General features: G+C 52.7%; 2 protein-coding genes and 2 long non-coding RNA genes across 34 annotated transcripts in view; 2 read left to right on the top strand and 2 right to left on the bottom strand.

The window, feature by feature from the left end:
- The first annotated feature begins 1,386 nt into the window (after positions 1–1,386).
- On the top strand, positions 1,387–8,103 carry LOC128928282 (uncharacterized). The gene is made up of 2 exons (XR_013519989.1): positions 1,387–1,500; positions 7,218–8,103. It is a non-coding gene; the product is annotated as an uncharacterized LOC128928282 (long non-coding RNA).
- On the bottom strand, positions 8,073–12,300 carry ARTN (artemin). 9 transcript variants are annotated; one of them, XM_035251149.3, is made up of 5 exons: positions 11,943–12,087; positions 11,569–11,717; positions 10,114–10,240; positions 9,596–9,758; positions 8,073–9,525 (listed from the first exon to the last, which is right to left on the bottom strand). In XM_035251149.3, exons 3-5 carry the CDS (start codon positions 10,171–10,173, stop codon positions 9,062–9,064), a joined length of 687 nt encoding a protein of 228 aa, XP_035107040.1. In that variant the 5' UTR covers positions 10,174–10,240; positions 11,569–11,717; positions 11,943–12,087; the 3' UTR covers positions 8,073–9,061. The 9 variants fall into 9 exon arrangements, 8 of the variants coding, with proteins under 8 accessions (XP_035107040.1, XP_017830126.1, XP_078187644.1 ...); XM_017974637.4 differs by having other exon boundaries at positions 9,596–9,734; XM_078331518.1 differs by lacking the exon at positions 11,943–12,087 and adding an exon at positions 11,296–11,401 and having other exon boundaries at positions 11,569–11,794.
- On the top strand, positions 11,812–17,012 carry LOC128932640 (uncharacterized). The gene is made up of 2 exons (XR_008482707.2): positions 11,812–14,113; positions 14,332–17,012. It is a non-coding gene; the product is annotated as an uncharacterized LOC128932640 (long non-coding RNA).
- ST3GAL3 (ST3 beta-galactoside alpha-2,3-sialyltransferase 3) overlaps positions 14,655–24,513 on the bottom strand; it is a 238,927-nt gene continuing 229,068 nt past the window's right edge. For 7 of the 23 annotated variants that reach the window (XM_017974624.5, XM_035251139.3, XM_078331515.1 and 4 more), the window contains 3 exons: positions 24,189–24,335; positions 23,815–23,961; positions 14,655–15,761 (listed from right to left, as the gene is read on the bottom strand). In XM_017974624.5, coding sequence (XP_017830113.1) covers positions 15,570–15,761; positions 23,815–23,961; positions 24,189–24,335 — 486 coding nt within the window. In that variant the 3' untranslated portion in view covers positions 14,655–15,569. Of the gene's footprint in view, positions 15,762–23,387; positions 23,667–23,814; positions 23,962–24,188; positions 24,336–24,513 lie in introns of those variants that run through there. The other 16 variants (XR_013519985.1, XM_017974627.5, XM_035251143.3 and 13 more) reach the window with 5 other exon arrangements.

Raw genomic sequence — 24,513 nt, 5'->3', positions numbered from 1 at the left:
CCTAGTAGGAGGACGTGAGGAGGAACCCGAGGACGGAGGGGGGAGTCCGGGCTAGAGGGTGGGGACTAGGGAGGTTGCCTGGTCACTCTGGCGCTCCGCTGCGGGGCATCCTCCGGCCCAGCAAAGGTGCAGTCTGGGAAGAAGGCGTCAGCATCACCCAAAGGAGAGGAGAGGGGACTTGGCACGCCTTAGGAAGAAAAAAGGGAAAGCTCTCAGGACCACCCAATAAGCAACCGGGAAACCACGTACCATGGACAGTGCTCGGGGAATTTCGTAAGGTTTTGGAAGTAACTTTATGTGTAACTAGAATAAGAGTAGCTTACATTTAAGTGCCAGGAGCAGGACTTTGCATACTTCAGGTTCAGTTTTCTTAACAGCTCTTAAGTGGGTATTTTTATTCATTTTCAGATGAGATGAGGAAGTCGAGCTTGGGGAAAGTTAGGCTTATCTTGCCCCGGCACACAGACAGGGTGGCAGACCCTGCCATAGATTTGGTCTGCCACAGGCCCCGGCAGCTCCTGCCCCTCACCCCTCCAGTTGTCTTTTTATTAACTCCTGCCTACTCTAGCAGGGAAGACGAAAAAAATTAAAAGTGCAAAGAGCTCTGTAGTTGTGTTCGAATGGAGGAAGCTGGCATTGGCAGTAGCTGCTGAGGCCTGAGAAGGACCACGAAGGCTTCCCTGAGAAAAGAAACTTCAAAAAACTGAGCTTGAAGAATAGAGAGCCTGGGGAGGAGAGGGGCTCATTTAGCTGGTAAGCAAAATCCAGTGGGACTCTTAAGTCATTCAGCAAATCTTCATCAAGAAAGAATAGCAAGTAATTCATGTTTAGTTTAAGGGGATATATGTGTGGTGGGGAAGGGGAAGGGTATGAGTAACAGAGATGAGGTTGGAAAGACAAGTTGGTAGCAATAGATTCTTGTAGGAGTTTGGACATTATTCTAAGTGCAATATGAAACCATGATGGGGTTTCAAGTGAGCAATGATGATTACATTTGCATTTTAGAAAAATATGTCTGCAACATGAAAGACAAATTGAAGGAAGAAACAGAGGCAGGAGACATTTGGAAGGAGGAAAAGGAAAGCCAAAATAAAGTAACTGATTCCAGGCCTGTGCCTAGGGTGTGAAATACCTTGAGCCTGGTGCTGGCTGGGGGTTTCACTGGTGGAGGTGGCGGTGCACAGGGGAGATGGTGTTGGGAGTGGGTTTAAGTGCACAAATTCTAGATTTAGTCCTGGGTTCAAAACTTGTTTATGCCTTTTTCTAGCTATGAGACCTTGGCTTCTTCTGAAACTCATTTTAGTTAAGGGGGTGTTGGAGGTGGGGGGCTCAAGCCCAGAGACTACAACTTAGTCAGTATGTATTTTCTTCCTGCTTCTCATCCAGGGCTCCTTCTTACTCCTGGGGGTTCCAGGGATCTGGCAGAGAAAGAAGCCCAGATTCACCAGCAATGGCTCCTGAACATCCTTTGCAAATACTACTTGGGACAGATGGACTGAAGTAGGCCCTGGGGAGGGTTGGGGGCATTTCCAGAAGACAGACAAGCCAAATCTCCAGGAAATTTGGATGTTAGTGCAGGATAGCTTAGAGCCAAGTTAGGGATAAGTCTTTGGGAGCCAGTTACAGAGGGTTCTTCTCTAAGGAACAAGTGTAGACCTATAGGGGCCAGAACCTGTGGCAACTCTGGGAGGGGTCTGCAGATTCAGGAGGGAGCATCCCAAAGCCCAGCAGAGGGGGAGAGGGAGCTTTTATTGGTCACCTGGAACCGCTACCAATTCATGTTTATGTCAAATTAAGTGATCACTTTGAAGTTTTTCAGCCTACCAAAATCATGTGAATTTGGTCTCCAAAATCAGACGAAGGCCTGCTTGTAGTTAAGAATTCTCAGGGGAAGGCCGGGCTTGGTGGCTGTAATCCCAGCACTTTGGGAGGCTGAGGCAGGCGGATCATGAAGTCAAGAGTTTGAGATCAGCTTGACCAACATGGTGAAACCCCATCTCTAACAAAAAATATAAAAATTAGCCAGGCATGGTGGTGGGCACCTGTAGTCCTGGTTACTTGGGAGGCTGAAGCAGGAGAATCACTTGAACCCAGGAAGTGGAGATTACAGTGAGCCAAGATTGTGCCACCGCACTCTAGCCTGGGCAACAGAACAAGATTGCATTTCTAAAAAAAAAAAAAAAAAAAAGAATTCTCTGGGGGAGATTGTTCCCCCTTCTTAGCACCAGGGTTGGATGCAGGCAGTTTTCTTTGTAGTCCCCTGGTTTGAGGGAGAGAGGTTAGGTCAGACAGGGGCAGGTTTCTTTTAATTCACCCTCACAGTGTTGGCATATACTGGCCTTTGAGGTCCTGGCCTGATGGAGAAGTTTCCAAATAGACTCCCCATGGTGAGGGGGCCCTGGGCTTTGTCTTCTTTCTCATAAGGTCAGGGACCCCTTGGAAACCAATGATCGATCAGGTTCAGTAGGTTCAGCAACTGCCTTCAAGATGAAAGCCAATGATAGAGCTTTGCTCACCATTGTAGCTCCCAGCTTTCATTTAGTTTTTTGGCCTCAATGTGTTTCTTATGTTTTTGCCAGCTTATGGATGCCCTTAATTTTAAAGATAGATAGATAGAGTCTAGTATTTAAAGTTGTTTTCAGCAGGAAGTTTAGCCCAAGTCCTTAGGCTACCACGTTGCAAGAAAACCTAATGGGCAGTTTTCGGTTCTTATACAACTTGATTTTGTGCTGCATCTGGCCCTGTTGGCCACTCCCTCCAGTTCTTCTGCTTTGTCTTGTTTTTCCCAACACTCTGACCACTCCTTTTTGATTTCCTGCACTGGCCTGTCCCTCTTCCTCCACCTGTTCCTTAAATGTTAGTTCTCCTTAGTCTCTGCTTCTTGTCTTATGCCTCATTATCTCACCACTCCTCTGGCTTCAAGCTGTGGCTCCTTGGATTTCTCCAGCCCAGACTGTCCTGAGTTTCAAACCCATATATTCAGCTGCCCCTATGCTCTCTGAAGTTGCCGCAGGCCCCTGAAGTTGAATACATACAAAACTCAATTCACATTTTCCCCACATCTTACCCGTCACATGCTAAAATACTACATCCCCCATGTTCCTTACCACTACTCTAAGCCAGACACCTGGAAACCATCTCTCATCAAGCCCTCACATCTCTTATTGTGCCTCACATCTCTCCTGTCCTTGCACATTGCTTCTGCCCTAACTCAAGGTATCTGTGTTTGTTGCATGAACAGCTCTAACAATGGCAGCTCTAGCTGGCTCCCACCTTGCCTCTTCCATCTGTACTCGACACAGTAGCCAGTGATCCATCTGAAACACATCTCTAACCAAGCCCACTTAAAACCCTTCAGTGGGCCGGGCGTGGTGGCTCACACCTCTAATCCCAGCACTTTGGGAGACATAGGTGGGCAGATCATGAGGTCAGGAGTTCGAGAACAGCCTAACCAACATGGCCAGATGCAGTGGCTCACGCCTGTAATCCCAGCCTAACCCATCTCTATTAAAAATACAAAAAAATTAGCTAGGTGTGGTGGCACACATCTGTTATTCCAGCTACTCAGGAGGCTGAGGCAGGAGAATCACTTGAACCCCGGAGGTGGAGGTTGCAGTGAGCCACGATCACACCACTGTACTTCAGCCTAGGTGAAAGAGCAAGACTGTCTCAAAAAGAAAAAAAAAAAACCCTCAGTGGCTCCTTTCAGAGCCAAGGCTGAGCTCCTTGGTATAACATTCAAAGCCCTTTGTGATCGCTTCAGCCTTTTGTCTTGATGAGGACCCTCCCCAAGTCTACCTGAAATTGCTGGCAATCCTGGGAACACACCAGGCCGTTTCACACTTTCCCTGTCATTGTTCATGCTACTTCCTCTGTTGAGAAGGCTCTGTGTCATTCTGGATGCAATCAAGAGAGAGACACCACACAGTCAGCACACAGGGGAAGTTTAATAGAATTGTGAAATGTAACAGGGAATTGAAGCCATGATGAACTAGCTAGTAAGAAGTGAAAAAAGCATCTAAAGAATATAGGAGGCCAGGCGCGGTGGCTCAAGCCTGTAATCCCAGCACTTTGGGAGGCCGAGGCGGGTGGATCATGAGGTCAAGAGATCGAGACCATCCTGGTCAACATGGTGAAATCCCGTCTCTACTAAAAAAAAATACAAAAAGTTAGCTGGGCATAGTGGCACGTGTGCCTGTAATCCCAGCTACTCTGGAGGCTGAGGCAGGAGAATTGCCTGAACCCAGGAGGCAAAGGTTGCGGTGAGCCGAGATCGCGCCATTGCACTCCAGCCTGGGTAACGAGTGAAACTCTGTCTCAAAAAACACACACACACAGAATATAGGAGTGGCAGTTTTCAGGCTGAGATGGAGAGCCCAAGGAAGAGGCCCTCACCTCTGCATTCCTGTCCAGGGCCAAGAACCACACCATGCAGGACAGGACATGGCCACAATGAATTCCTGAGCTCTAACCATCCACCCTTCTCAGCCTTCCAAAGTGCTGGGATTATAGGCGTAAGCCACCATGCCTGGCCAAATTTTTTGTATAAGTGTGTCCCAATTATTGCATTGGGCATACTGGAAACAAGTATTTAGGCCAGGCATGGTGACTCGCACCTGTAATCTGAGCACTTTGGGAGGCCAAGGCGAGAGGATTGCTTGAGCTCAGGAGTTGATGACCAGCCTGAGTAGCATAGGAAGACCCTGTCTCTACCAAAAAAATTTTAAAAATTAGCCAGTCATAGTAGCATGCACCTGTGGTCTTAGCTAGTTGGGAGGCTGAGTTGGGAAGATTGCTTGACCCCAGGAGGTGGAAGTTGCAGCGAATCAAGATCACACCACTGCACTCCAGCCTGAGGGACAGAGCAAGACCCTATCTCAAAAAAAAAAGTGTATTTATTGTTTAACTGAAATCCGAATTTAACCGGATGCCTTTTACTTTTATTTGCTACCCTACTCCTGTTTCCACCTCCAAGTATAGTTTCCTTGATGGCAAAACATGTTTCTCACTGGTCTCTGAATTCCTGAAACTAGCCCAATGCATGATAGTTCATGCTCAGTTACTGTTAAGAGGATGGAACTTCTCTGGCTGCAGGGCTGAGAATGATTAGAGGGAGTTGTGACTGGAGGCAATGAGACCAGGTAGGAGGATGAGCAATAAACCATCCAAAAAATTGGCCAGAAGCAGTGGCTCACGCCTGTAATCCCAGCACTTTGGGAGGCCAAGGTGGGCGGATCATAAGGTCAAGAGATCAGGACCATCAACATGGTCAACATGGTGAAACCCTGTCTCTACTGAAAACACAAAATTAGCTGGGCATGATGGCGTGCACCTGTAATCCCAGCTACTTTGGAGGCTGTGGCAAGAGAATCGTTTGAACCCACGAGGCAGAGGTTTTAGTGAGCCAAGATCACACCACTGCACTCCAGCTTGGCGACAGAGTGAGACTGTCTCAAAAAAAAAAAAAAAAAAATCTGAAGACTTCAGCAGAATAGCAGTGGGGATAGGGAAAGGGGATGAATCTGCAGGATCTAAGGATTTGGTGACCAATGCTTAAGGGACAAAACAGCGCTTAAGGAGTCTAGGAGGTTGCCCAAGGTTCTGGCTGTGTCTGGATGAGGTTGGTGCCTTCACCGAGCAGGGAACACTGGGGAGAGTGTGGAAGCTGGACAGCGGGAAGCCCATTGATGTGAGGAGCAGAGCAGGCTGAAGGGTGGAGAGTGGATGTGAAGGAGCAAACAGAAGACACACAGTACACAGATGTTCAGCTTGAGGTCTTCAGGGATATAGAGATAGAAGTACTGGAATTACAGACTTGGGACTCAGGTGAATGTTCTAAGCTGGTGATAAAACATGAGCATGGTCAGCATGGAGGTGGTAACTGAGACCATGGGAGTAGATAGTGCTGCTCAGGGAGAGAGTAGAATGGGAAGAGGAGAGACAGCTGATGCCAGAGCTCTGAGGAACATGAGAGGCCGAGAGAGAAAAGGAACTCAAAAATCACCTGAGAACAAGCCTCTGGAGGAGTGGAAAGAAAACACGGAGAGGATGGGATCACGGGTCGAAGGAAGACAGGTTTTCAAGGAGCATTGATACTGTCAAATGCTTCTGAGAGTTCAAAGGACTAAATGGCCTTTGACAGTAGTGACCAGAGTCACCTGTGGCCCCAGGAGCTACAATGAGCCACCTGGTGACAGAGCCACTATGTGGTAAACAGAGGTGCAGCTCTGCAGCCCGTTTCCTTTGGGGTAAACAACCTTTTCTTGCTTTTTCTCCATCCTTCCTTCCTTCTTTCCTTCTCTCTCCTTTTGTTTCCTTCCTTCCTTCTCTCTCTCTTCTTTCTTCTTTCTCTTTTCTCTCTCTTTCTTTCTCAGAGTCTTGCTCTTGTTGCCCAGGCTGAAGTGTAATGGCATGATCATGCCTTACCACAACCTCCGCCTCCCAGGCTCAACCGATTCTCCTTCCTCAGCCTCCTGAGTGCTGGGATTACAGGCATGTGCCACCACCCCTGGCTAATTTGGGATTTTTAGTAGAGACAGAGTTTCTATCTAGCCTAGCCACGTTGGTAAGGCCAGGCTCGAACTCCCAACCTCAGGGTATCCGCCCGCCTTGGCCTCCCAAAGTGCTGGGATTGCAGGTGTGAGCCACCGCACCCAGCCTTCTCTCTCTTTCTTTCTTCCTTCCTTCCTCCCTTCCCCTCCCTCCCTCCCTTCCCCTCCATCCCTCCTTCCCTCTCTCCCTTCCCCTCCCTCCCTCCTTCCCTCCCTCCTTCCCTCTCTTTCTTCCTTTTGATTTGGGTTGTCCTGAGTTGCAAACTGAGGCTAGTTCATGTGGAAATGTGTTCTTGGGGCTGTTGCTGTTTTGCCCAGGACTCTGAGATGTTGAGCACAAGCTGTCTGGGGCCCAGAATGCAGCCTCCAGCTGGATGGGCCCTATTCCCTCAAAAACTGGCAACCTGGGAAGTGTTGGCAGCCAGCACCTTAGGCTTGGGCTGTGTCCCTCTCACTGTGAGCATTGTCAGAGTTGGCTTCAGTCTCCTTTACCTGATTCCGAGAGCAGCCATATCTACTGAGTAGCAGGGTTTGGGGACTAGGCGAGGCTTTAAAGTCTCACCAGAAGGGGGCTGCCTGGCCACAATAACCCTGGAATTGACAGAATGTCCTTGCTGCAGGCAACCCTCTATAAACTGTATGGCCCTGGGACCATTCTCTTTGCAGGAGGGAAGGTGGAACTGAGGATCCTGAATCCATTTGGAGGCAGAGAGGGGCCAACAGCGTGTCTGAAGGGGGAGCAAAGGCATCAAAGTTTTGGGAGCACCTCGAACTGGGGCAGTGAATGCAGAAGAGTGGGAGCACACACACACGTTTCTCCTCTACCCGGAATGAGACAGCCTTCAGAGAGCTCTTGCCAGCTCCTCGCTCTAGCCTGAATGAAGGGGGCACCTGTGCCAAAGCAGGCAGGCACACAGGCAGATTGGAAGGAATTTCTGTCTGCAGCGTTACATGCCTGAGGGATCCCGCCCTCAACCCTCTCTCTCATGGTGCTCTCATCCACCCCCCGCTGCAGCTCTTGCCTCTGTGCTGACAGCTCTGTCAGTCCAGCCCAGACCTCCCCTGGCAGTTCCAGACCTGCCGATCCCACTGCCTCCTGACAGCCACTCTGGATGTCCCACCATTCCTTAGACTTGGCACCCTTTCCAAATCCACGCCCCCATCTCATTTCCAAGGAAGAAAAATCATAGAGGCCTCCTCAGTACAAATGCATAGGACGTGGGAAACAAGCTTTCAAAGGATGTCCAGAAAAGCTCAAGGATAGCACGGGCCTTTTGGAGGTGGCTTGGGGTGGTGTGGGAGGCAGGGTCAGCACTAACTTTTCCTTTCTTCCCTACGAAGGTGTGGACTTCTTAGCTTCCTGTCCTTTTCATACCATTTGCCAAATTGAATTTAAATAATTGTTACTGTAATGGCTTATTTTTTGTCTGTCTTTCCCGGTTTAAGCTTCTCAAGGACAGGGATCATGTCTGTTTTGCTTCTGTATCCTTGGCATCTATCATATAATCAGTATCTGACATATAACAGGTGCTTAATAAATATTTGTTTGAATTAATGAATATCCTTGTTCATCACCCAAGATGCAGATCCTTCTGGGGCCCTTATCCTTTCCTGCCTCCTTGTCCCCATGGAGCTCCGTGCTTTATTCACCTTAACCCGAACTCCACCGCACCCTCTCCCAACCCACAGCTTTTTTTCAGATGCTCTCATGCCCTGGGCTGCTCCATGGAATGTGGGTAGTGAGTTAACCATGCTGGATTGTCTGCTAGCAGAGGCGTGCAAGGTACTTTCAAGACAATTCCCTGGATGGTAAGACACTGATCAATGACAGTGGGGTGGGGCAATGAGTGCTTCTCTGTGTCTTTACCTACTAAGCAGGGGCCTCAAAGATACCAGCTGCTGGGTGGGAGCTGGAGATCCAGGCCAGGTCTATGATTGCTGAGTCAGCCTGAAGTGTGTAAGTGCACAAGCAAGGCATGATCTCCCTCTAGCCTCTTCTTCCCAGTTCCCCACTGCCCAGGAAAGGATCTGACAAGCCACAGAAGTAAATAAATAACTTAGAAATAATAAATAGGGGGCCAGCTCCCACTAGTGCATACAGGCCGGCTCCAGCACAGGCACTTTCAGCCAACCGACTGCAATGTCTCCTTCGAATGCTGTCCCCACAGGGCCTGGGTGGGAGCTGATGCCGCAGCCACTGTAGGGTTCATCAGAGAAGGGGTCCCAGGTTCGAGGCTTGGCCCGTGCCAGCGTCTGTGAGAAGTGGGTCCGAAGGTCTTCATAGCTGAGGTCTCTGGTGTCTTTTGGGCTGGGATCCGCAGGGTGAGTGTCTTGGGGCTGCTAGCCAGTTGTCCCTCCACCTCTCCAGGGATGCTGTCCATCACTCACCGGCAGGGGCCTCTCAGCTCTGAGGCCTCTGTCCCCGGCTGAGGCCGCTGGCTCTGCGGGAGGGTCCCAGGCAGGAAGAGCCACCGGTAGGGGTCCAGTCTGCAAAGCCCTGGAGAGAGCCCTCAGCCCAGGCAACCGCAGGCGGTGGCCGAGAGGCGGTCCACAGTTCTCCAGGTGCTGTTGACGTCCATGAAGGAGACCGCTTCGTAGCGCGTGGGTCGGCAGCAAGGCTGGCTGACAGGCCGGGAGCCCGGGGGCGGTCGCAGGGCCCCGGCGCCCAGGAGGCTGGCCAGGCTGAGGTCGTGCGGAGAGCGCGCGCGGCGGCAGGAGCCGCTGCAGAAGCGGAAACGCACCAGCTCGTCGGAGCGGTGGCCCAGGCCGAGCGCGCGCACCGGCACCAGCTGCGAGCGCAGGCGGCAGCCACGCGCCCCCGCGGCCGGTGCGCGGCTGCCCCGACCCCCAGCCCGAGCCGCGCGGCCCCCGCGGGGAGGAGCAGAGGGTGGCGCGGGCGGCGGAGGCGCTGGCCGAGAAGGCTGCGGCGGCGGCCGCCGGGCTCTTCCCCTGCAGCAGCGGGTGGTGCGTCCCCCTGGAACGAGACTCAGTCACGTGCGGTGTCCCGGGCCCGCCCCGCCCCGCCCCCTCGCCCTCTCACCTACCCGGCAGGTGGCCGGCGAGGGGCGCCAGGACCGGCGCGGGGCCTTCGCGGGGGGCGGGGCTGCGGGGCGCGGGGCCCAGGGAGGCCTCTGCGACGCTGCTCAGCAGAGCCAGAGCGGCCAGGGTTGGCCACAGGGCAGGCTGCGCGGAGAGACCAAGTGGAGCCTCAGGGAGAAAGAGGGCGCCCAAGTGGGCTTGGGGAGGAAGGACCTCAGGGAGGGGCTGTCCTGGGGCTGAGATCAGGCCGCGGATGGGCTCCTAGCTGTGTAGAGGGGAACTCGGGAAGGGCCTAGGTTCCGGTATAATGGGTTTGCTGCCTCGGGGACGAGGTTGGGGGAAGGAATCACCTGAGTGCCCCGACCATTCAGAGAAGTCCCGCTCCTCCTCCCATTCACCTGGTCCCTTCTTGACCATTTCCCCTCCCACACGTAACCGCGGCCCAAGCCAAGCCCCACTCTCCCTCGCCAGTCGAGCAGCCTCTCTTCAGTACCAGCTGGGAGTCACTGGGAGAAGCACTCACCTGCCACCTAGGCCAGGGGCAGTGGGACAGTGCAGAGAGGCCTCCAAGTCCAAGTTCCATCTCTATCAACACCAGGAGCGCCCATCAGCCTTTGTGGAGCTGTTCCCCCACCCTCCTCTTGAGGCAGCTTGCAAATTCAGAGATGAGTTATCTTTTGGGGGGCCATCCTGCCACCCCAGTTTCTCCAGGTGAGGAGCAAGGGGCCTGGACAGCTAGATTCAACCCAGCAGAAGTAGCTGCACTGGGAACCTTACTATGTGTTAGGTGCTTTGCAGCTATTCTTATACAATTCCAAGAGGTAAATAAATGGTTTAATCCCCTTTTTCCAGATGAGCAAACAAGGCTCAGAGAAGGTCAGAGGTTGTCTAAGGTCACAAGGTCACACAGCTGGAGAGGAGAGAGGGGTCCTCTTTTCCCAGAACCTTCCTGCTCTGTGCTGTAGGGCTAGAGATGCCAGAACTGGCTGGAGGGAGTCATAGCTGGACACAGTTGGTCCTACAGAGAGCCTTCACCCCAGGGTGCCGGGGAGAAAGCTGAGGCCTGGAGAAGAATTAGGGTGCTAGCTAGTCGCTCTGAGTTATCTAATGATAGTGAGCCCCAAGCCTCAGCCTGTGCTGTCCACCCAGAGCTCCTTCCCCTTGTTCCTCTGTGAACTGTGTTCTGGACCCAGAGCCACTTGCGTTCTCTCCTCTGACCATAGGTGTCCCTCCATGACAACAGAGCCAGGGGATGGTGGGAGCGAATGGGCCCTCTGAAAACATGGGGCCTGGGCCATGGCTTCCTGTGGCCACCAGGGGGCAGAGTATGCCAAGCCTGCAGACTTCAAGCAGGGTGGGCTTTTCCATCCCCTCAGCTACACTCAGGCCTAAGCCACTCCCAGGAGGGCCAGCCAGGCTTCCATACCAGCCTGGTCTCTGAGAGCTGAGCCACCCTGAGAGGATGGTCTAGGTCTGTCCTCACAGCCCCCTGTCATGGGGTCTAGCAGCCTAGTCATGCTACTAGAAGTTTCCCCCTCGAGCCATCATCTCTCATCCCAGCCAGGCTTCCCAAGTCCCCACTGCTGGCATTTCCAAATACCCTTCTGGGGCCCCAGAGCCTTCCTCAGTCCTCATTAGCCAGCCTTCTCTTGGTCCCAGCTGCAACCCCCATCCCTATCCTCTAGCACACAGAATGCCTGCACACCTGTGGGACAGATCCCCAGGCCTTCCTGGGGTGGTCCTCCAGGTCCTGGTGTGCACCTCTTGGCTAAGTGGAATCAGGGCCTCTGGGCCAGGCCAGCGACTGTTCTCTGTGATGGAGGGAAAGGCTGGCAAGACAGCCGTAGGCACCCTCTGCGCTAGGGGGAGCCTGGGAGCAGGTCTCTGGAGGGCCTCTGAGGCCCTCCCCTCCCTTCTCACCGTCTGGGGCCATTTGGTTCTCCAGCCCTTGCCTCCCCATCCACAGCCCGCTACTCACCACGGGGTCCTGGACGGTGTTCTTCTAGGCACCTTTCCTGGGATTAGTGCTGGGCTTTCCCCCGAAGCTCAAACGGCTCATGCCTAGGACTGTGCACCTGGCAGTGCCTCTTTTAGCCAAAAGTGTGGCCTTGGCAGCCAGTCTGCGCCCTGTAGCGGCAGCGGGAGCCTCACATTACAGTGGGCCGGCAGGGCCAGCACAGTCCCAACAAGCGACAGGAGGGACTGAGGGGCTGGGAGGGGCGGAGAACTGTGCCGAGGGCCCAAGAGAGGGAGGATGCAAGAAGAGTGGAGGGGGGTGGTCCTGTCCACTCCCTCAGCCCAGGAGCGTCCATCCAGGGCTGGGACCCGGGACAGGCAAGTGGGCTGGCTTACCTCGGGTGTGGGGCTCCGGGCCCGGGTGGCAGCGAGGGCTGGGGCCCGAGGGACCTGCTGCTGGCGGAGCCCGCGGGCCTTGTCTGGGGGCCGGGCCCAACTCCATCCCTCTGCAGCCTCCTGCCCGCCGCCGCCGTCCGGTGTCAAATTCCAGCCCCGGCGTAACCAGATCCCGGGGTGGGGCCGGGAGCGCCCCTGCCCCGCCCCACCTTTCGGGGCTCACCTGGCTGCTCCACCCGTCGGATCCAGTCCCCCTTGGCTTGGTTAGGTCCCCCAAGATTGGGAGGCGGGTAGATGCCAGGAGGGGCCCCTCGATGTGGAGAGTAGAGAACTCGGGCGGCGGAGAGGCACGGAAATCGGGAGTTGAGTTTGTAGACACGCTAAGTAGAGAGCTGGGAGGCCGGGCCGAGGGCGGGAGGGAGTGAGGGCGGGGAGCGACGGGAAGGCCTGGGAAGGCCGGTCCCTGTGTGGGGCGGCCGCCTGCTGGTGCGTGCAGATTTGGGGGGCCTGGCTGTCTGCCCTGCAGCAGCTGCTCTGTTCCCCGGTTTCTTCTCTCCGCGGCCAGTTCAACTGCCTCATTGGGTTGCTGAGGCTCTGCGCAGAAGCTTTCAGCTCGGGTCTCCCCACAGCTCACCTCCTATGCTGCCTAGGGCCTGGAGTACGGACACACTTGCAAACACGGGGGTCACTAGGGCACAGCAAGGGCAGTGTTGGTAGAAGTGGGTATGGAGGGCTGAAGGCAGGGGTCACAGAGCAGGAATATCTAAGCTGAGGCTTGAAGTAGGTAGCCGGAGGGTAGCATTTCAGATGCCTAATTATGGCAATTTGGCAGGTGGGGTGAGGACTGGGTGAGGAACATGGATGGAAAGAGCCTAACCCTGGGGACCACGGGAGGGTTTTGAGCAGAATGGTGTGATAACATAGGCATTTTTGTGGATGACTCTGGCTATAGTAAAGAGGATGGGTGAGAGAGGTGGAAATAGAGTTAAGAGGCTGCTGCAGGGTGTGAGGGGAGCCTGGGGCTGCTTCTGGAACAGTTTTGAAAATTCACTGGTGTCTGACTGGATAGGGTGAGGAGGTAGGCAGGCCCTATAAACGTGTGCCTTTGGCGGGGTGACACGGGAGGGGACATTCCAGCTCCTGGGATGAAAGGCAGGGCTCACGAGTTCAGGATTGGACATGCTGAGTTAGAAGGGCCTGTGGATTATCCAAGTGGAAATGTTCTGGACACAGGTGAATTCGTAGCCTGGAGGAAAGCAGAGGGGTTGGGCTGGTGAAGGCAATTTGGGAATTGTCAACCAACTGGCAACTGGAAGCTGTGGGCAGGGATGAGAGTACTGGGGATGTATGGACCATCTATATCCTGGCTATGCATTAGAACCACTGGGGACCTGTAAAAACTACCCACATCCGGGCCCCACCCCAGATCTCAGCCAGACTCTCAGGGTGCACCTGTGTGTGCTTTCAAATGGCACTGGTAATTCTGGTGCACCCCCAGGGCTCAGAGCCATAGCTTTTGTGAAAGTAGTTTTCTGTAGTGGTGAGGACTGGAAGTCAGACCATAGAGAACTACTACTGCTGCAGGCATGCCAGGAGCCCTACGGGACAGGAGGCCAAGCAGGGAGCTGCTTGCTCTGTCACCTCCCACACCTCCCACAGCCGGCTGCTCAGTCGGGGCACCTTCCTTGGGGCTTCTTCAGCCAGGGCTACCATTTACAGGCATGCAGCCGATGCCCTGTGCAACTCCATGGGGCGCCATCCAGACGGGAACATGTGCAGGGTGGTGGCCCCATTTCCAGTAGAATTTGGAGGGCATTTCTGGGTTGACCTGTCCCTCAGTCAGGGCCTCCCTTACCCTCCAAGTCCAAGAGGCTTCTGCCTAAGGCCAGCCACAGTGAGAAGGAGCATGTGCGAGGCTGCTGGGCCCCGGGATGGCCAGGAATCCAGCCTCAGGGCTCACCAGTGGGCGGGCAGCTCAGGGCTGCCTGGACTGGTTGGGGTGGGCAGGAGAGAGGTGCAGAGGCCAGCTACCCCACTTAATTCCTGCCGCAGCCATAATGTCTGACAGGATGCTCACTTCACACTCACAAGTGCAGGTGACAGTCTCCATTCTCAGGCCTGCCTGGAGATGCTGCGGAAGGAAGGGATCAGACTCTAGGACTCTTAAGAAGGTGAGCGGGGTGTGTGTGTGTGTGTGTGTGTGACATCTTTTCTAAAGTATGACAGAAGATGCCTAGAGTGGGGCTGAAAGGAGAGGACGTGCCTCTGTTCTAACGATGGGGCCTGGGGCATGTTCTTCCCAGAGGGCTGGGAGTGTTGGGAGTAGGGTAGGTCTGCAGGCCTCTCACTGCTGCAGGGGCTCAGCAGTACATCTTTCCTTTGCTTGCAGGAATAACTGTCATTGCAGAGCTGGGGTTGTGGCAACCCTGAGGCAATGTCCTAGGGCTGCAGGCTCCAGTCCTATGCCTCTGCATCCTCTAAGACTGTGCCCTAAAACCTCCGGTCTCAAAGAAAGAGGATCCCGGACTGCGTGGGACAGGAGATGCTCCAGAGACCTCTGGGTGGCTATCTAGGCCCTGCATTAACACAAGAAGTAAAGGGGACCGAGGACTCTGTGGGCTAGAGAGAGGGCCCGAGGGTTTGGTGTAGTTGCTGAGGCTTTAGATTCCTGTTTCTTTCAGGAAAGTCAGAAAAGGCAAAAAGAGACCAGGCTCAGGGAAGAGCTTTATTGCTTCCACGAGGGTGGCCTGGGACGACTGCCGCAGCCTGGGTAAGGTCCTTGGGCCTCACTTCCCTCTGGTCCAGGCTAAAGGCAGAACCCAACGACCTGGCAGTCTCGTCGCTGAAACCTAGAACATGTAGCAATTTGGTGAGTCCAGGCCTGGGGTAGTCCTATGGATCAGCTGCAGCGGTGGAGGGGAGCTCTTCCCAGCAGGCTGAGTCAGGCATCACCCTCCTGAGCTTTAAAGCTCTTTCTGCTGTAGCCCTGGGGTGGTCTTGTTGGCTCTGAAGGGATGGCTCCAGGGTTTCCCTATGGGACAGCTAGGGCTGGTGAGTGGGAATACCCCATCTTCTCCCCAAGAAAGGCCAAACAGTGTCATGAGCTGGAAGGGGCTGGCTTGAGGAGGGTACAGGCTGGTCATGGCACTCCTGCCCCACAGGGAGCTCACTGGTACTCTAGTGGGCCTCTTCCTACATGGCAAGTGGACCCAACTTGACATCTCCAACCTTATTTAAAAATAAATTATCCCCACCCTCCCCCCTTCCCAAATTCACAAAATGATAATACACCAAACACTGATTGGAGAAGTGATTCCAGCAGCAGCCTTGCTGCCCAGTGTCCCACCACCTGCATGCTAGGCCTGCTGGGCACAGCCAGTAGCCTGCTGGCCCTCTGGTGTCAAGGACCCAGGCTGAGTGAGGCTGCGTGCTGGTCTCTGAGGCTGGCTACTGAGTAGGCATAGCTCTGGCTGCTCCACCGAGGCCTTGCTGCCCCTGGGGCCCTTGGCACTGTCCTTCTCTGGGTCTGAAGACTCCTGTTTAGGTGGTGCTGGCTTCTGCTTGCTCCTGGTGGTGCTTGAGCCTCTATGGCCATGTGGTGGGCCCACTCAGATGCCACTGCTTAGATCAGTGATGACACGAGCTTTCACCAGCTTCCGCAGAAACTCTTTCTCTCGCTGGATATTGTGCGTCCAGGACTGGAAGGAAAGAGATGAAGTGATCGGTTGGGCCTTTGCTGAAACCTTTGTTTAGTGCTCCTTCTGGGTCTTGGTGCCCTTTTCCAGTCACAGCTCTCCAATACTCTGTGACTGTGGAAATCTGAAGGCAGATACTGGGAATCAGTCGTGTCTACAAGGTAATGACCCTGCTCTAGGAGTGCTACAGCTCATCCTCCTTCCTTCCCATGATGTGGAGAAAAGAACCTTCAGAGCCCTTTCCTCGTCCCAGGAAAACCGTTAAGCTTCCCAACCTCCCTCCTCAGCATGAGCAGAAGGACCTCGTTCCCACAGACTTCAAGCCACTTCTTGTCAGGAAGCACCAGGTTATAGATACCCTGCGGGCAGGCAATGTGAGTCACTGAAGCCCAAAAGCAGTCTCTGGCTGAGTCACTCCCAGGCCTGATGCAATCTACTCTTCAGGCCTGGGGGCAGCGGATGAAACCCTGCCTCCCAGATCACAGGAGCCATGGGGCCTGCGGAGAAATGGCTATCTTTTTAAAAAATTTAAAAATATTTTTTAATTGAAATAATGATTGTATATATTTTTGGGGTAGAATGTGATGTTCTGATAGATGTATACCTCGTGGAATAATTAAATCAAGCTAACCTCACCTACTTACCAATTTTTTATGGGGAGCACATTTGACTATAGCTAATCACAATGTTCTGCATTTCAAAATCACTAGAAGAGGCTTCTGGGGAAAACTGTACCCAGGATGGGCTTCTTCACTACCCAGGACTCTCACCAGAAAACTTTGATAAAAAAGGGCTTGATTGAATGAAGGGAAGAATGACAACAGCCTTATCCGAGCTTGTCCCTGAGTGGCTTCTCTGTTGTGTTTGTCAGCAATGAGCTTCACCAGAACTGACATTTTTTTTTTTTTGAGATGGAGTTTCACTCTTGTTGCTCAGCGGAGTGCAGTGGCATGATCTCAGTTCACTGCACCCTCTGCCTCCCGGGTTTAAGTGATTCTTCTGCCTCAGCCTCCCAAGTAGCTGGGATTACAGGCATGAGCCACCACGCCTGGCTAATTTTACATTTTTAGTAAGAGACAGGGTTTCACCATGTTGACCAGGCTGGTCTCCGACTCCTGACCTCAGGTGATCCACCTGCCTCAGCCTCCCAAAGTGCTGGGATTACCTGCATAAGCCACCATGGCCAGCCCACCATAACTGTTCACAAGCCACTGTTTACTGGTGCTGAGAAGTGAGCTGGGTGCAGTGGCCTGTGCCTGTAGTCCCAGCTACTTGGAAGGCTGAAGTGGGAGGATCACTTGAACTTAGTCCACCTGGGCAACATATCCAGACCCCAGCTTCTGAAAAATAATAAATAAATGAATTTTTAAAAAAAGAACTTATGGCTCTGTCTGGCCCTTATTCTGAGCCAGTCAACCCTCTCCACCTTCCAGATCTTTTACATCTGAAAACTCAGGTGGTCATCAGCCACACTCCCGACATTCCTCTTCTCTGAGTATTCCCTTCGACCTCTGTGCTAACCACAAACCCAGCCACCTTGAAGGACAGTGCCCCCAGACTCCCTCTCAAGTGGTGCCTGTTTCTCCCCTCACATTCCACACTCTACAGCCTCTGAAGGCGGGAAGGGTCTTCCTCACATCCCGTTGTCCCTCCAGATTCCCTAAAGCTCTCCGGCCCCTTCAAGGCTCCTGTCATTTGACTCTGCCATCTGTACTTGCCCCTCCTCATTGCGGATCCCTGGACAACTCATCCCCATTCTTGGAAGATGTAAGCATCTGCCTCACTCTCTCTCTTTGAAAGAGTAGGGGCTGTTAGGCACAGAGTAGGTGCCTCAATATTTGTTGAATGAAATTAGGTTTTATAGATGAGAAAACAGAGGCTTGGAGGAATGACAGGGCCAGGATTTGAGTAGACGTGGAAACTCGTTAGCCTCTTTTCTTATCCCTCATTCTCATCACTCCTCTGGAGAAGTAGTAACCAATTTGATGGGTCAGGGTCAACAGTACCCCTTGGGAGTCATTGAGGGTTAAAAGGTCAGCACAGGACTGGATATTTGATATTAAGGAATTACTGTTAATGTTTTTAGGTGTGATAATTTTTTAAAAAAACAGTATCTTTTTTTTTTTTTTTGTCTGAGACAGAGTTTCACTCTTGTTGCCCAGGCTGGAGTGCAATGGTGCGATCTTGGCTCACTGCAACCTGTGCCACCTGGATTCAAGCAATTCTCCTGCCTCAGCCTCCCAAATAGCTGGGATTACAGGCACCCACCACCACACCTGGCTCATTTTTTGTATTTTTAGTAGAGACGGGATTTTACCATATTGGCCAGGCTGGTCTCGAACTCCTGACCTCAGGTGATCCGCCTGCCTCGGCCTCCCAAAGTGCTGGGAATGCAGGCATGAGCCACCGTGCCTGGGATGAATGAAGTATTTATGGCTGGAAGGGTATATGGTATCTGAGACTTGTTTGAATCAGTGGAGTGGGAGCATGAGACAAAAAGACAGAACAATATTGGCTGCATGTTGATGCCTGTGGAAGGTGGGGGCAGGAACATGGGAGTTCATGATATCCTCTGTACTTGCCAATTTCCATCATAAAAAGTAAACAAGAAAGCTGGCCATGGGGTGTAGCTCTCTTGGATCAGGCAATGACACCTTTCTGGTGTGCTTTTCCTAATTCCGCTGTGGATGCAGACAACTTCTGAGTTCACGAGAGCCCTGACCTGGCCATGGCTGGTGCAGGATTCTGGTCACCTGGAATCAGGATCATGGGCTCCAGGACCCTTGATTCTGAGCATGGATGCCCATCCAGTGTCACAGTCCACGTTCTCAGAAGCTCTTTTTCTTTGGCTCCTCTTTCCTCATCCCACATTTAGTACTGGTGTTCAAGGGTCCTGCCAGGACAAGATGCACTTCTCACTCTCTCTGAAATCTCATCCTTACATCTGAAGAACTGTGCTCACAACTCACACATCTATACTTCCAGCCTGGACTTCTCTGCTGTGTGACAGATTCCTGTATGAAGCCACATCATCCTCGAGCTGCTGCCCACTCTCTCTCCTCCCTTCTCCTCCAAGCGTCCTGAGAGATGCTTTGCCATGAGCAACTTCTGTGTTCTCTAGGGTGCCTTCTAATTACTGTTCACTACTGCAGTCTGGCTTCTACTCCATGACTCCTTTGAAACTGTTCTCACCACAGTCAGCATAACTCCTAACAGCTAAATCCAATGGCCACCTCTCAGCACTCATCTTCCTGGGTTTCCCAGCAGCACCACACTGTGGATACTCTTCCTGGAACGCTGCTCCTTCATCTTCCATTATGTGGCACCTCCCTGATTCCTCCATCTCCTTTATGAATTCCCTTGACATCCCTTACATATGCCAGGCATTCAGGCCTCGGTCCATGTGTCTCCACATCCCACACACCCCTGCTGGGCCTGCAGAGTGAGCTGATCAAGGCAAGTGCAGTTGAAGCGAGGGGAAGCCAAGGTGCTGAATGGTCCACGTGAGACACCCCAGGTAACAGAGGGATTCCAAACCCAGGCACCAACTTTCTCAGTGAATCCTCATCTGGGGGTTGGTAAGTAACAGTGGCAAGTAGGGGTAAAACAGTGATCATAATGGCTAAGATTTCTGAGTGCTTACTATGTGCTAGGCCTTATCACATCTGGTCCTTTCCAAACCCCAGGAGCAGGTGCTGTTATTATCCCTTTCACTGATAAGGAAATGAAGGTCTAGAGTCAGGCCCTGTACTGATATCCCCAAGTCATCTTTTTTGATTTGAGAAGCTACTCTTTTTTTTTTTGAGACAGAATCTTGTTCTGTCACCCAGGCTGGAGTGACAGTGGCAGGATCTCAGCTCACTGCAGCCTCTACCTCCCAGGTTCAAGCAATTCTGCTTCAGCCTCCCAAGTAGCTGGGATTACAGGCACACACCATCACGCCCAGCAGATTTTTGTATTTTAGTAGAGACGGGGTTTCACCATGTTGGCAGGACTGGTCTCAAATTCCTGACCTCAGGTGATCCGCCTGCCTCAGCCTCCCAAAGTGCTGGGTTACAGGCATGAGCTACGGTGCCCGGCCAAGAACTACACTCTGCATGGAGTGCGGTGTAGCAGATGCTGGGAGCCTCAGAGCCAGTGAGGTTTTGCATGTAATGGAGGGACAATGGCCTGAAAATGGAGACATGGCAGGTGGAAGCAAAAGAACAGACTCCATCAGAGAGGGCTGCAGGGAAGGCAGTGTCCTACCTCATCCTGCACCAAGGCAGTCCCCAGGCCCTACTGAGTTAAAATCCTATTTCTTGCCTCTGTCTCATTGCCTTATACTTCCAGCCTGGACTTCCGGCCTCTGTCTCATCGCCTTAGCCAAAGATCTGGATCATCACCTCTCTCATCACCTCTCCCCTCATTGTCTCAGCCAAAGATCTGGTTCAGGAGTCACCATCTCTTGACCAGAGTGCAACAACTCCCAACTAGGTTCTGTTCCTGCTTCGCCCTCTCTCCTTCACTCTGCGGCCATAGTGACCCACTACATGCTAATGTAAGGCCTCAAACTCATCCACAGCTTCCCCACTATCTTCTAAATAAAGTCCAAACTCCTTCTGTGGCATAGAAAGTCCATTAGAATCTGCCCATCGCCCATGTCTATGGCTCGCACCCTCTGCATAAAACTTTACATAAAGTTTACATAAAAGGAATTTATAAAAGACCAAAGATATAAGTAAACAGAGGCCAGGAGGCTGATAAAAGCTATGAGAGCAATCAAGTGGGTGCTGGCTGGGGACAAAGCAGCAAGAAGGCATGTGAAAAGAGGCAGGAAGGGAAGACTCTCGGGGCCACGGGGATGGTGAGGCAGTTCTAGAACTGTCCCAGACCCAGAATGGGCGTCTCACTCCTGAACCCTGACCCAGACAAGAAGAGGCCCAGCTGGAAGGCTGTTTCTAGCTTCCTCTGAGATTTCCAAATCTCCTGCATATCCTTGAAATAAGTCCCAATCACTTGAGATGGTTGGAAGAAACCGGCTGTCGACTGAATGTTTATGTCCTCCCCACAAATTCATATATTGAAACCTAACCCCCAGTGTAATGGAATTCGGAGGTGGGGGTCTTTGGGAGGTGACTGGGTAATGAGGGTAGAGCTCTCATGAATGGGATTAGTGCTCTTATGAGAGACTCAGGGCCAGGCGTGGCGACTCATGCCTGGAATCCCAGGACTTTGAGAGGCCAAGACAGGAGGATACTTGAGGTCAGAAGTTAAAGACCAGCTTGGGCAACATAGCAAGACCTCATCTCTACGAAAAGTAAAATAAATTAGCCAGTCTGCTATTACTAGGGAGACTGAGGTGGGAGGTACTTCAGCCCAGGGGTATGTGGCAGCAGTGAGCTATGATCACACCACTGCACTCCAGCTTGTGCAACAGAGTGAAACTCTGTCTCAAAAAGAAAAGAGAGAGACTCAGGAGAGCCGCCTTACCTCTTCTATCATGTGAGGAAAGTGAGAAGACAGCTGTGTAAGAACTACCTCTCTGGTGGGTCCTGGCCAGATACGGAATCTTCCTGCACTCGATCTTGCACTTCCCAGCCTCCAGGACTATGGGAAATGAATTTCTATTGTTTAAAAGCCACCCAGACTATGGTATTCTGTTATAGCAAGCTGAAGGACTAAGAACCAAAAAAGCCTGATACAATACAGATGGTAACTGAAGTCATGGACAGGGATGTAAATCTCACAGAGAATATGCAGACTGAGAAGAGAAGGTTGTCTGAGATGGAGTTGTGGCTAGTGCTTTGTGTGTGTGTGTGTAGCTAGGATTACAGGCATGTGCCACCACACCCGGTCTTACTGTTACCCAGACTGGACTGCAGTGACACAATCATGGCTCACTGCAGCCTCCACTTCCTGGGCTCAAGTGATCCACCCAGTTCAGCCTCCCGAGTAGCGGGGACTACAAGTGCACAACCAGCATACCCAGATAATTTTTTCTATTTTTATTTTATTTTATTTTTTTGAGATGGAGTCTCATTCTGTTGCCCAGGCTGGAGTGCAGTGGTGTGATCGACTCACTGCAACCTCTGCCTCCTGGGTTCAAGCAATTCTCCTGCCTCAGCCTCCTGAGCAGCTGGAATTTCAGGCACCCACCACCATGCCCAGCTAATTTTTTTTTGAGACAGAGTCTCAGTCTGTTGCTTAGGCTGGAGTGTAGTGGCTCGATCTTGGCTTACCACAACCTCTGCCTCCTGGGTTCAAGTGATTCTCCTGCCTCAGATTCCTGAGTAGCTGGGATTACAGGCACATGCCACCATGCCTGGCTAATTTTGGTATTTTTGGAAGAGATGTGATTTCACCATATTGGCCAGGCTGACCTCGATCTTCTTACCTTGTGATGTGCCCAACTTGGCGTCCCAAAGTGCTGGGATTATAGGCGTGAGCCACCGTTCCCGGCCAATATTTGTATTTTTAGTAGAGACAGGGTTTCCCCATGTTGGCCAGACTGGTCTTGAAGTCCCGACCTTGGAGGAGTTGCCCACCTTGGCCTCCCAAGGTGCTGGGATTATCAGCATGAGCCACCACGCCCAGCCAATCTTTCCTATTTTTACTAGAGACCAGGTTTCACCATGTTGCCCAGGCTGCTCTCGAACACCTGGGCTTAAGTAATATTCCCGCCTTGGCCTCCCAAAGTGCTGGGATTATAGGCACGAGCCACCACCTCCAGCCATGATGAATTTTTTCTCTTTTTTGAGACGGACTTCCGCTCTTGTTGCCCAGGCTGGAGTGCAATAGCGAGATCTCGGCTTACTGCAACCTCCACCTCCTGGGTTCAAGCGATTCTCCTGCCTCAGCCTCCTGAGTGGCTAGGATTACAGGCATGCGCCACCACACCTGGCTAATTTTGTATTTTTAGTGGAGACAGGGTTTCTCCATGTTGGCCAGGCTGGTCTTGAACTCCCAACCTCAGGTGATCTGCCCGCCTCAGCCTCCCAAAGTTCTGGGATTACAGGCGTGAGCCACCGCACCCGTCCTGCGATGATGAATTTTAAGGCGTAGATCAGAATCAATGATGCTGAGACGGAGAATGTGAGAGAATGGAGTGAAATAAGAGGAACACTAGAAATTACTGACTCAGAAGCTCAAAGAGGAAGGAGTGGCCAACACAAAAACTGTTTCTGAGAGATCAGGAAAGATGACGTTATGTCCATTGGATTAGGCCACCTTGAGGTGGTGACCTTGGTGGGAGCTGGGTCAGGTGTAAGGGGAGCCCAGCTGCAAGGGGTGAGGGGCCAAGTAGGAGTGTCATGCAGAGGGCAACCCAGCAGATCCTGACAGGCCAGGGTCCCCTCTGTGGCTTTAGTGTCTTCACTGGAGGAGGAAGGAGCTTTTGGAGCATGGAAAGCTCTGGAACAGTGGAAGGGGATTATGGAGAAGGACAGGTAAGAAGACTGATAAGCAGGAATGAGGGTTGAGACTAAAGCCCCCAGACCAAAGAAATAGGAATTTGTACAGATGGGAGGTTCCCTCCAACAACCTCCCATCACCCAGATGTAGCAGCAGAGAGGCTGTTCAAGCACTGGTCCAAGATTTCCAGGTTTCAGGCTGGGATCAGTGGGAGGCTGGTGGTCAGAGTGGAAGTGTGGGAAGAGGGGTTCAAACTTTCCACATGGGATGTTGGCTATGGAGGGAGAAATGTCAGGAGAGGCTGGCTGACAGGCTGGAGACCTTTAATGTACCCTACACACAAATGCTTGGGAAACAGTTCTGGGTATGAAGAGCTTTAGTGCTTAGCTGTGGGGAAGGGTGGAAGAGATATGGGGATGTCCTGAGACCCAGAGCCAATGTTCAGTTGTGGGTTTCTGAGGGGCAAGGGAGTCCTCTGGAGGAAGGCAGGAGTTGTGGTAGAGAGGATGGCTAAGCTGGTGCTAGACTAGTGTTTCTGGCTGGGGAACCCAGCGACGGGGAGGAAGGTGCAGGACCAGGGCAGGGAGGGTCCCTCGGAAAGAAAGTTCAGGGAGAAGGCCGGGGGTTCAGTGGGAAGCTGTGGAGAGGGCGCATAGGATGCTTGGTGTCAGGACCTTCTGGGGAGTTCTGGGCAGCCAGACCCGCCACTGGCTCCTCCCTTTACCATTCATTTATGCGCCTCCCCTCATCCCCAAGCAGGGACTGCCCCACACCCAGCCCCAAACCTCTTTGATGGCTGCCATGCGCACGCTCTCATAGTAGTGCAGGGGCGCGTTGGGTGTGCTCATGTCATAGCCAAATCCTGCGACTGCCACCTCATCACAGCCATGTAGTGCCATGGTCACCGCCACACTGCCAAGGGTAGGGATGTTCTGGAAGACGGCGGGGAAGAGAAGGTGTGCAGAGTTCAGTTGGAGGGCTGGGACAGCTGAGACTTCAGCCGAGCTCCCCAAGGCTAGCCTCCATGCCCAAAGACTGAGCCTTCTTCCCCAGAAAGCTATTCTTCAGGAGCACTGCCCCACCCACCACCCATCCTTTCTTCCAAGGCTCTTCAGACCCAGCTCACCTCCTCCCTCTCCCCAGGGCCCAGATATCTCACCCCCCGGCCCATGAGGCCATTGTTGAAGGGCAGGCCAATGAGGGTGAAGGCGGCCTCCTGGATGAAATATGGGTTGAGGATTCGAATCTCAGGGGGCTCCTTGGGCACTCGAGTGGCCACAGATTTCCAGAAGCCATCCGATGCACTCTGTGGACACAGCAAAATAGGGCCTGAAGGAGGCACACAGCTAGGGATGAGCCTACGGGAGTGGCAGTGACCCCAAGCAGGGACAATGAGGTGGGAGCATGAGGTGTATAATGGTGAACCCAGGGCCTGTGGTGTAGGAAGCCCATCTGTGTTGGGGGATATGAGGTATGTGACAGGG

Source organism: Callithrix jacchus, chromosome 7 (genome assembly GCF_049354715.1).
Source record: "Callithrix jacchus isolate 240 chromosome 7, calJac240_pri, whole genome shotgun sequence".
NCBI lineage: Eukaryota > Metazoa > Chordata > Mammalia > Primates > Cebidae > Callithrix > Callithrix jacchus.
Note: the sequence above shows the minus strand (reverse complement) of the source record. Positions and strands in the feature narration are given on the sequence as shown.

Bases quoted from the DNA above. Each gene is read 5' to 3' on its own strand.
- ARTN (XM_017974636.4), bottom strand. From the start codon at position 10,173: ATGGAACTTGGACTTGGAGGCCTCTCTGCACTGTCCCACTGCCCCTGG. The intron at 9,759-10,113 runs GTGAGTGCTTCT...TTTCTCCCTGAG, and splicing joins GCCCCTGGCCTAGGTGGCAG to GCTCCACTTGGTCTCTCCGC. The intron at 9,526-9,595 runs GTAGGTGAGAGG...GTCTCGTTCCAG, and splicing joins CCTCGCCGGCCACCTGCCGG to GGGGACGCACCACCCGCTGC.